Below are 12,569 nucleotides of genomic sequence, written 5' to 3' on the forward strand. Positions count from 1 at the left end.
TAAATGTATGTAATAAAAAAAATATTTCGTATTTTACTTTATATTTTTATTTTAAATTGCTTCATGGCGTTTTGTAAATTTGGAATACAGCATCTGATACAGCTGAGGTGACCTGTGGGGGTGTGTGGGGTAGTATGGGGATTCCTGGAGACCCCCTTCTTGAAGATGACCTCCCCTTTCCCTCCCTTCATCCTTCTCCTCCTCTCTACCAGCTGAAACTCAGGAGCGCCGCCGATCGGTACCGATACCTCTCCAGCGAGCTAAAGCCAAGATGGAGGGTCTGTGCTCATTGAGTACAGGAACAAGTCCCCGCACGCCACCCATTGCTTTCAAATGAAGAGGATTTATTCCCGACCAGTCACTTGAGTTTGGAAAATCGACACTGATACGTTTGTTTGGGGAGTTTTGTTGCAGGAGAATCATTGATCCGAGGATGAGTTCAGGGGAGGGAGAGGACACATCTAAGGAGGCGGCCGACATAGCGGCGTTTTTTAAATCCGGTAAGTGGAGAAGAAGAGAGGGGCGCGCGGATCGGTGTTTTCGTGGTGATGAGCCCACTGATCCAGATCCCGGTTCATGTCAATGATGTGTGCCCGAACTGATCGGACCATAGATCCGAACATCTGTTTTTTTCCCCCTTCTGAGATGCTGATGATGGTTACTATGAATATGCAGACGTGATTTTATGGCTAAATTGAGTTGGCAGGTTATGTATGGGTCAATCAATTTGAATGGTTTTATATGAAATCATTTGTTTGGAATATGACTTTGCATTTCATTGTGCGCTAGTATAGTCATGAAACAAGCCAGTACACAGTTCAGCAGTTTTTTTTCTTCTTTTTCTTAAAACCTGATGTAATACGTCATTGTTTATAAGCGTGATGCTTGAGTTCATAGTGAGGTGACGTCATAAAGCTTGGTTCAGGCAGCTATGGATTTTTAACCGTGCTGCCATATCAGAGGTGTCATGCATCTCAATGATGTCATACATCACCAACCCACTGCATTCATTCACTTTAATACACTATTAGTCCTACCCCCATCATCGAGTGAATTTTGTCATGTGAGCTCATTCTGCTTCTTTATGCACCACTTTGGCAATCTACTGGTTGGATTGTTGCAGTCAGATGTTGCTGTGATTTGTGTCTGCTGTCTCTGCAGTACCAGGTACATCCAAGAAGGGACTTTGTAATGGACCATGGATGCCCTGAGTGACAGCAGGAGTGTCACAATATCACAATCTAGCTTTTCTCTCTGCTTCAGCCAGTGCTTGTTAGTGATGATGTTTATGCTCTGTGTGTCAATTTGTGTGTTGTTCAGATAATCAACTTTATTGTGAGCAGTAAAGAAGCAAGATATGACAGCAAATAAGACTACAAAGAACTAATGTATGGGGATTGGGGAAGCTTTCCTATTGGTCATTGCAGGTAGAGAAATTTCAAAAGTCACAGACAAAACTTCTAAAAACTTTGTATTAAAGTGTTTAAATAGTCTATTGAATGTAATGGTGTTTCCCTGTCTGTGGCTCCCCGTGGCCATACTTGTAACCACCTGTTTGAAAAAATAATGGATTATTTAAAGTTATATTAAATCAGATAACGAGTTTAAATAATACTTACTTGGTTCTCATTTGGAATTTGATCAGATTCAACTGAAGCAAACATGATTTTAAAACTTTTTATTGTGCAAAAATGTGAAGAATTCCTATTGAATATCTCAACTAAATCTTATTCTTCTTGTTTTATTGAACTTGATGGAAGCAAAGCAACATGTAAGATTTATATACATTACAATACATTACAAATTCTGATTTAATGAATCATGTCAACATCAATTTTAATTATCAGTTTTTGTGCTGAGCTTACAGTAAGTCACGTTACAACACACTGTCTTGAGGAGTCAATGATTGTTTTGTATCACCTCTAGAGCCGAATACATAGGCAAAACAATAAATTAGTTCTTCTAGCTTCTTTCTAGTCTTGGATGAAGTACAAACCAATATACTGTAGGCTATAGCAGTTTATATGTGGATGGTTGTCCCTTTTGTGGCAGTGTTGATATTAACACATCACTGTCCACTATCAAGTTGATGCACGTTTACATTGCAGTGTTCAGTTTAATTACTTTATTGTTCATGTAGTTAATGAAATCTGTTGTTTATTTGCTTTTACTTCAATAGTATGTAAATTGCTGGTTTGCTCATGTTATATTATGATCTGAATGTCAAAAAACAATGTATCATAAGTGTAAGATTCATACTTCCCATTAGAGCAAAGTCTTTGTATCAAAGGGTCTGATTTAGAGCACTGCAGCATCCTAGGGCAGTGTTTCAGAATGAAGGCTTCTCTCTCTGACTCCTCCGGTCTGTCTGCTGATTGCCCCATGCATGATCAACACTCAAGTTTTGGCACCGGCAGGCTTTCTCTATGGCTGTCTTTGCATTAAACACATTTTGTGCTTCCAGAACATTGAATGTCTCATCAGTGCCCCACTTAGTCACTGAGCATTGAATGCAGTCTGTCTGGGGCAAGACACCCACCTAAAGAGCTTTTGTTTGGTTTTGAGGACTGTAGCAGGTCTTGCACACCAACCTTGGCCTGCATTCTAAACTATCTGTTGATGCTAAGCAAAGAAAATGGCTCAGTGTTGGTTAGAACCAGCACAGAATAGTGATGGTGTTCTGTTCAGGTTACCCTTAAAGGGATACTTCACACAAATATGAAAATTACCCCATGATTATTTATATAAATAAAATGTCCTTCCAAGTTTTATAACAACAGTGAATGGAGGTTGAGATTTTAAAGCCCAAAAAAGTGCGTCCATCCAACATAAATCGTGCCCCACATTGCTCCAGTAGGTTAATAAAGGCCTTCTGACATGAAGAAATGTGTTTGTGTAAGAAAAAAATCAGAAACTTTGTATATTAAAACTTTATAAACCATAAACCGTTGTACAAGCGCATACGAGAGAGTGGGATTTAGCGGATAACATAGGACATAGGTATAGCATAAGCTCTGATGAGAATATGCTGGTCTCGCGAGGATCGAGTTTTGTTTACAGCAAAGGAAAACCATTCTTCCTTTGACTTATATTGAAATCCTCCACCAATTCTTTGGATTACATCAAAATCCTTCAACAATCCTCCAAATTCAAAAATGTACAAATGCAGTTTTCTCTGTAATAAGGAAGTGAGTATTTAGTGGATTATGTTTAACAAAGGGTTTAAAAAAGAGTGACAATTAGTTCCACAAACACAGTATTGATATTGATAGTGGTGTAGAAAAAATAATAAAACATAGTGCTGGTGTTGGATCGGTATTGGCCAATTCTTAAAATTTGGAATACTCTATGTAATCTACACTGCAAATACTCCATGTAAACTACACTGCAAAATAATAACTCAAAGATTAAAAGATAACATCATAATTATTCATTGAACCCTTAAATTGATCACAATTATATAATGAAAGCCATAAAAACAATTATTTGTGACAATTTATTGTGATAATCTTCATAATCGTCATAATCACCAATGCCCTAAAACAGACAATTAATCGCAATAACTGTTACTATTTTTAGACAATTAATCATCAGCCAAATTTCAAAATCGTGACAACCCTAGTTGAAGCTAGAGATTACGGGTTATAAAATGTTAAATATGGATATTTTTCTTCATCGTTTCGCTTCAGAAAGCCTTTATTAACTCCCCAGAGCCGTGTGGAGTTCTTTTTTATGATGAATTCAATGGACAGACTTTTTTTTGGGCTTCAAAATCTAGAATGCCATTTACTGCCATTATAAAGCTTGGAAGAGCCAGGACATTTTTTTTTTAAATAACTCCGATTGTATTAATCTGAAAGAAGAAAGTCATATATACCTAGGATGGCCTGAGAGTGAGTAAATCATGGGGTAATTTTCAGTTTTGGGTGTACTATCCCTTTAAGTGGAGTGTGTGAGAGATGTTTCAGAATACTGGAGGTATTGGCTTATCCTGTGTTGTCAGGAAAAACAAGACAAGACACAAACATAATGTGTGCAATCCAGTTTGAGCAAAATTAAGAAATAAAATGTAAGTGTAGGGTTGGGTATCGTTTGAATTTGAACGATTCCGATTCCTTGTTTCGATTCCGGTTCCTTTAAGAGGCAGGGTCAAAAAAAGTTTAGGATATTTTAAATGATCTAGCTAACCAACGGTCTTTCTGAAGGAAATAGTCTGACCTTCTCCATCAATTTTAATTCCTTAAACTTTTTACTTTTTATGAATTTTACAATGAATTTCTCACAGGACTGTTTTCAACTAAAATATAAATATCAAATCAATGAACTTGAATATAAATATAATAAATTATGAATATATTTCCACAGGGGTACACTTTCCTCAAGAGTTTTATTTTTGAAAACCTCATGAAAACACATTTACACATGAGTATGATGCTGCAGGTACTTGAACATGTTACCGTGCTCCCACTGATGGGCTAACCTGGTGCAGAATAGCAAATGAACAATAATAGGGCCCTGTGAAATGCGTTTTATTTTTTCCCAAATTCAGTTTTATTTTTTTCCAAATTTCGTTTCAATTTTTCTGGATTCAATTTTTTTATTTGTTTCAATTTTTCTCCACTCCTTTTTCATGGTTAAATTAAGTTTTATTAATCAAAAAGCAAGTCTAATTCATTAAAATCATAAAACGTCTACATTTTCACATCAATTTATTAAATGTTTTACAAAAATTACATATTTATGGACCTATGAAATGTTTTATTTTTTATTCACCATGTTTTATTGTTACCTAATTCTGTGTTTTAGCATGTCTAATTATTTAAATGCATAAAAACAACTTACATTTATAATTTTTTTTTCCTTAAAATAGCCTTATGAAATGTTTTTCCCCCCTCAGAAATTCTGTTGTGTATTTGCATTTTTCTGGTTATCAAATGAAGGCATAAAACATTAATTTAATTGATCTTTTAATTGTTGAAAATTAAGCAAACTTTATTAACAAAGGGGATTTACTACTAAAAATAAAACATTGAAGAAATGTTGTGTGATTTAAACCTTAAAAAAAATTATGTTTGATTCTTTTAGTAGTAGTAGTAGTAGTAGGCTATGTACATTCTGCTGAACATTTATGGCAAACACTTGTCTTTAAACTAAACCGGACTTTTATTTTGACGGGTTGACGCGAATACCTGTAGAGTTCTGTAACATAGAGTTCACTGTATGTGAAGACGCTAGTTTTACTCAAATCAAATGGTCAAATGTTCATGAAGTGACTCTCAGTGCAGTTCTGGAGATGTTGTTCATGTGTTCACGTCCTTATTAGTGAGACGACAGAAGCTGAATGCTTCTGCGGCATTCAATAACACAGACACGCAGAACATGCAGGATTCATATTTAAACAGATATAAGTCCATATCGCGAACTTTTGATTAATTCATTCAAAATTTTACAAATTCCGTGACATTCCGCATTAAACTGTAAATTCCGTTTTTATGACTGGATTCCGCGATTCCGTCTGCGTTTTCTGCATTGCGGAAATCATAGGGCCCTACAATAAGAAACAACTTGTAAAACCCAGTCTAGATTAGCATCAGGTACAGTATAAAATCAGAAACAGTTCTTGTTAAGGAAAATGATCATATCTGCCTTCTCAGGCAGGGTGCGTGAGCGTTCTGGACAGATAACGTTATTATCTCCTGCTGAGGAGAAAACACGTTCGCTGGGTGTAGAAGAAGCTTGAATGCATAAATAGGAGAAAGAAGAGGCAGTGGAGGATGGTCGGCACAACACGTCAAAGACGGGGCACATATTCATTTCTACTCCATGAACTCGGAGGTGCTTTATCATGTTCGACGTGCACCCTCCTATGCATGAAACAATCTTGATGCAAATATTGCATGTTGCCGAGATTTCGTTCTGTTTCGGAAAGTGAGGCCACATTTAGGACCGCCGACGCACGCTATCCATGTTCGACTCGCTCGGTTCATAGACAGTAAAAGCAATGGACACAGCGACCCCATTGGATTCAACGGAGAAATCTGAATCACCCACCGAATCTTGCAGAGAAGGCGAGTGTGAACAGGAGCAAATTTTGGTAAGTATTCTGATTAATTATCTCCCTTGACTTCATCCCTCGTCGTCCCCCCGATTGCCTCATAGACAGTAAAAGATTGCCTGTGAGCTTCTCCTCCGGTCCATACGGTAACTTTTCTACTGTGCGACAGAGAGTTGCAAAGAGTTATGATGCAATCGTTAGCCTATTTTTTACAAAAACTGCTTCTACGGGACCATAACGTAAGATACAAGGTAATGGAGCCTTTTAAATTTTTTCGTGTTTCTTTAGAAATAATTAATGGACAAATGGAGTCTTTAAATGCCTCAGATGTAAAGTTATTCGCTGTCAGAAAGTGACGCCAAAATGAATGGGAGTCAATGGAATGCTAACAGCAGGTGGGGGTCCCCTAGCCAATGGCGGCGCCCAGGACTGCTTCAATAAAATATGAAACCCTGCCCCCCTGGCTCGGTTATGCCAATACTTCCGGTGGACGCTTCTTCGTTGGTGTTCAGCAGTTTCTTCCTCTTCCGGTCGGTGGACTAGGAATTGAAACTAGGAATTGAAATTTAAACTTTTGAACGATTCTGGGAAAATCGCAAAGCTAGTCCCGGTTCCAATCAGTACTCGATACGCGATACCCAAGCCTAAGTTTATGACTCTGTAAATCATTAACGACTGTTTTGATGGATTTGCAAAAAAGTGTTAACACTTTCAAATGACACTATACACTTAATTTGAACATTTAATGTATCAGGGGGGTTCCCTACTCAATTTTTGTTCACCAAGGTCTAAGGCCTGACAACCTTTGAAGACCCAAATCTAGATTATTTCCCTCTGTGTAATTATATTATCCGTAATAAACCAGTAATACCTCCATTGTTACTGAATAATTATGTTATTATTATACAGTTTGCTCCCATTAGTAATGATCTTTATCATGTTTCTTATAAGTTTGTTTACAATAACATACTCACGACCTGTCTAATGCAACTTTGAGTAAACTAATTTCTTGTAGCATCCTGTGGCTAGAAACATTAGAAATGTATGCAAGTATGCATAATGCTTCTAGCTCAACAAACATGTTTATTCTAAAATGCAATTCATAACACAGTTCTCAGTTTTAGAAAATAAGAAACTGAGACAGTCCATTGTTAATTCAGAACAGTTTTATCCATTAATATTGCAGATAATAATTTTTAGTTGGTAATATGTTTATAAATTAAGATTTCCAACAAATTTCACCCTGTGTACAAATTCTCATGCATATTAGAGCCAGTTGTATCTATTTTCATTAGTGTGTGCAACTTGCAACTTGAGACGGTACATAAATAGCAAGTATTACATTAAATTGTGAACCATGTTACATCCATCTTCTGTCTTGACACAGCTCTTTATACATGACAGCACCACATATTCACACACTTGTGGGATGATTAAAGTTGTCATGACACATTCAACCCACTCCACAGTTCGGTGGAACAGCTGAAGGCTGGATCACACAAAACCTGAGCCCTCCCTCAGAGTCTACCAGCCGTAAACCACTTCCATAGAAAATGTTGCAGTCTGAGCTGAGTTACTCTTTTCAACACTTTTACTGTTCTGCCTCCTAGTTGGTGAGGCCAAACCTCCTTTGAAGTCTGTTGAAATATAGAGCGAGAAATTGTGATTTCCAAACCGTCGATTGTCTATTGTGGTGGCACTGTGCCTTTTATGCAGAACATCTCAAGGGATTGTTGCAACAACTTTCCAAATTTGTATTCACTCAAGGTCTGTTTTTAAAATTAAGGAATTCAAATGAGGTGTGAATAGCTGATGTGGCCTCATTCTGGAAAGGGAAGGACACTATTAAGCTAATGGATGCCAAACCATATTGTTTCACTTCCTCTGATACTGAAGTGACTTTTTAAATGGATAAAATGATTGCCATATGCAAGCTATAGTTTTCCCAATAATTGTGCCATTTTACCAAATGCAGACTAATAAAATTGCTCATTTACTGTACTGCCAATGTTTGACTTGAAGAGATCTGTCACTGCTAAAATCATTCTCAACTTAAGTCTTTCTGTATGTGTAATTAGACGTTAGCTAAAAGTGAAGGCAGGATTGTGTCTTGGGATATTTCCCAACATTGCCTCACTTTGATCAACTATAAAACATAATTACATTGGAGAGAAACATGCTATCTGAGACAATTACACATCTGACTATCACATGATATGAAAAATGAGATAAAATGTTATCCTCTCATGTAATATTTAGATCAACTCTCAAAAGTAGAAACACAAATATGTTTGATAGCTATTTGTAATATACTACACTTGCAATCCATATACAGTTATTATTTCTCTAAAACCCGGGACATTCTATAAAATGCTTAATATGGCTAAGACGGTGATAATAAAAAATCATATTCAGTATTTACCTTATTCATGCTGCATACAAATATACAAGCAAGCAGATGAGCCCAGAATATGAACACTAAACTGCACTTTAAATGTTTTTTTTTTTTTTTTTTTTTGTGATGGGAAAACCATTAATGTGAAAAACTTTGCATGTTTCTGGTTTCATCTGCTTACCTGTACATGTTTTATAGTATTTTTTATTAATAAGTTGTATACTGAGTTTGGTCCTTAATGCATTAAGACAGTCCAGTGCATTAAGACAAGATATGCATTAAGACAAGATATGTCCCCAAAACCTTCAAACTGGCTGTTATTAAGCCTCTCATCAAAAAACCACAACTTGACCCCAAAGAACTAGTTAATTATAGACCAATCTCGAATCTCCCTTTTCTGTCCAAGATACTAGAAAAGGTGGTATTCTCACAATTATATTCCTTCTTAGAGAAAATGGTATATGTGAGGATTTCCAGTCAGGATTTAGACTGTATCATAGTACTGAGACTGCTCTCCTTAGAGTTACAAATGACCTGCTCTTATCATCTGATCGTGGTTGTATTTCTCTTTTAGTTTTATTGGATCTTAGTGCTGCGTTTGACACAATTGACCACAACATTCTTTTGCATAGACTTGAAGACTTTGTTGACATTAATGGAAGTGCATTAGCATGGTTTAAATCGTACTTATATGACCGCCATCAGTTTGTAGCAGTGAATGAAGATGTATCATATCAATCACAAGTGCAGTATGGAGTACCTCAAGGCTCAGTACTAGGGCCGCTACTCTTCATACTTTATATGTTACCCTTGGGAGATATCATCAGGAAACATGGTGTTAGCTTTCACTGTTATGCTGATTATACTCAGCTCTATATTTCTTTGCGGCCCGGTGAAACACACCAATTTGAAAAACTAATGGAATGCATAGTCGATATAAAAAACTGGATGACGAGTAATTTCTTACTGCTAAATTCTGAAAAATCTGAGGTGTTAATTATAGGACCTAAAAACTCTGCATGTAATAACCTAGAACACTGTCTAAGACTTGATGGTTGCTCTGTCAATTCTTCGTCATCTATTAGGAACCTAGGTGTGCTATTTGATCGCAATCTTTCCTTAGAAAGCCACGTTTCTAGCATTTGTAAAACTGCATTTTTCCATCTCAAAAATATATCTAAATTACGGCCTATCCTCTCAATGTCAAATGCAGAAATGTTAATCCATGCATTTATGACCTCAAGGTTAGATTTTTGTAATGCTTTATTGGGTGGTTGTTCTGCACGCTTAGTATACAAACTACAGCTAGTCCAAAATGCAGCAGCAAGAGTTCTTACTAGAACCAGGAAGTATGACCATATTAGCCCGGTCCTGTCAACACTTCACTGGCTCCCTATCAAACATCGTATAGATTTTAAAATATTGCTTATTACTTATAAAGCCCTGAATGGTTTAGCACCTCAGCATTTGAATGAGCTCCTTTTACATTATAATCCTCTACGTCCGCTACGTTCCCAAAACTCAGGCAATTTGATAATACCTCATAAATCATTAGAAGAATGGCATCTACACTAATATTAGTCGGTTTCTCTCTAATTCCGAGGTCACCGTAGCCACCAGATCCAGTCTGTATCCAGATCAGTGGGTAACTGCAGTTACCCGGATCCAGTACGTATCCAGACCAGATGGTGGATCAGCACCTAGAAAGGACCTCTTCATCCCTGAAAGACAGCGGAGACCAGGACAACTAGAACCCCAGATACAGATCCCCTTTACAGATGACCACCAGGACAAGACCACATGAAACAGATGATTCTTCTGCACAATCTGACTTTGCTGCAGCCTGGAATTGAACTACTGGTTTCGTCTGATCAGAGGAGAACTGGCCCCCCAACTGAGCCTGGTTTCTCCCAAGATTTTTTTCTCCATTCTGTCACCGATGGAGTTTCGGTTCCTTGCCGCTGTCAGCTCTGGCTTGCTTAGTTGGGGTCACTTCATCTACAGCGATATCGTGGACTTGATTGCAAATAAATGCACAGACACTATTTTAGCTGAACAGAGATGACATCACTGAAGTCAATGATGAACTGCCTTTAACTGTCATTTTGCATTATTGACACACTGTTTTCCTAATGAATGTTGTTCAGTTGCTTTGATGCAATGTATTTAGTTTAAAGCGCTATATAAATAAAGGTGACTTGACTTGACTTGACTATGGATGTGGTTATCTCAAAGTTGGATTTTCAAACTATTGGCACATTAAGCCAATGGGCTGCCCAGAAGAGGAGGTGATGCTAAACTGTTTCCTGATGTCTTTCAAAAGTCAAAACCACAGTCATTCAAACACTTGTGCTTTGTGGGCCAGTGAAAATATTAAATGATCCTATGATCAAGATTAGATAAAGAATATGTGTTGTTTGAAAAAGTAGAGATGTAATCTAACAGAAAAAATATGATTGCCTGATATTCACTGTAAAAAATACTTTGACATTGTTTAGGGTATTATGGGATACCTGTATTTAACTTATATTTAACCGCATATTAGTGTTTAATGAAAATATTATGGAAACTCATTTCTGCCACTGAATAAAAAAACTCATCACTGATGTCTTTTCAAATTTGATTTTCTTTTATCCATAGAACACAAAAGGAGCTGAAAAAAACACCATTAAATAGTATATTCAATTCTTATAGACACTCGTAAAAGTTTGCTTTATTCTAAGTCTTTATGTTTGCGCCTGCACATGCAAAAAAAAATGAACGTGAAGATGCAAAGATTTGCATTTCACAGAACATAGGGGTTAAGAAATAAAATGTAAATTAGTAACTTGTGACTGAATTCTATTTTTTTTTTAGTTCACTATTCATTTTATATCATATTAATTGATGTCTAAAAATGGCTTGTGTAACACACCAGGAAACATGGGGTCTTTGCTCTTAAGAAGAGACCACTGGGCTCTTAAAATCAGACCATATCACACAGTCTCAGTGGGATACTCAGTAGGCCAAAGAAGCACACATATGCTGGAGTGTTTTATCTGTGAAAGCACTTGCAATGGTTAAACCCCATTTATTTGTGAACGCTTAACTTCATTTAAAGGTGTTATCAATTATCAACTTATTTACAAAATGCTTGTAAAACCAATATAAAGAAATGTAGAGATTGAAGGATGTAACATAATAGGATGGAAATGTAGAACTAAAGTTTGCCATAGCTCAGTGAGGCATTGAAGATGTTAACTTGTAGTTTTAAACATCTTTTGAAAATTTGATAAAATCATACAGATTTCTGTAAATTTATCAGACAGGATATAAATTAACATTTAATAACATTTAGATATGCTTTAGGGTTTTCTAACCTCTGATCATTACTCTTCCTCTGTCACATTTATGCATTGTGAATTGTTGATTAGTTCTGTGTTAGACCATATTGAATGTTTCATGAAGTAAAATGCTTGAGCCTATTCAAAACTTAACTTCAAAATGTCATGAAACCCCTTCATCTCTAAGAAATGACTGTGGGTGTGCTTTATCTAACCCCTTTTCTCTTTGTTATTTTCTGTATTTTCAGAATGTTCTCTTCCAAAATGTGAACCTAAGCTTGAGTTACCCAGTCACACAGGTAAGTTTACATTGTGTTGTTTTGTTTTATTTGTTCATGTTGTTTGTGCACAGTGCTCAAATTAGTGTCCTTTTAGCTATTAGCATTGGTTAATTTTTTTTAAGATGTTTAATCAAATTCATGTGCCATTTATATTAGGCTGCTGCACATAATTGTTTGGTTTTGATGTGATTCGTTTTAATGTCTTGAAATCCAGATTCCAGCATGTGGAATACCATCTTTTATTTGTGAATTTGATTTGGTTAAGAAAACACTACTAACACTACTTTCTGTTCTAACACTACTAAGCTGATTCCTCATTTGGTTTTTGGCTGATTTAATTTATTGATTAATCTAAATGTATTTATTTGTTTTCATTAGTTCATGTTACATTGGGTTCCAGCAGGGTGAAACTAATGTTTACTCTTTTATTGTGCATTTTCAAAACTATATAATGTAGTATACATGTAGCTGAACTGAGTCTGAACGGTTGATGATATCATTGTACTGGTTATTAT

The 12,569-nt window shown here is 36.3% G+C and overlaps 1 protein-coding gene across 3 annotated transcripts in view; it reads left to right on the forward strand.

Annotated features, from left to right (window-relative positions):
- Nucleotides 1–263: 263 nt before the first annotated feature.
- Nucleotides 264–12,569, forward strand: part of LOC132102772 (triple functional domain protein-like) — a 217,056-nt gene continuing 204,750 nt past the window's right edge. For all 3 annotated transcript variants that reach the window (XR_009423289.1, XR_009423290.1, XM_059507405.1), the window contains exons 1-2: nt 264–500; nt 12,022–12,072. Coding sequence is in view for 1 of the 3 variants with exons in the window: in XM_059507405.1 (XP_059363388.1) it covers nt 434–500; nt 12,022–12,072 (118 nt within the window). In the remaining 2 variants the exon portion in view is untranslated. The remainder of the gene's footprint in view (nt 501–12,021; nt 12,073–12,569) is intronic.

This window comes from Carassius carassius, chromosome 24 (assembly GCF_963082965.1).
Source record: "Carassius carassius chromosome 24, fCarCar2.1, whole genome shotgun sequence".
NCBI classification, from domain to species: Eukaryota; Metazoa; Chordata; class Actinopteri; order Cypriniformes; family Cyprinidae; genus Carassius; species Carassius carassius.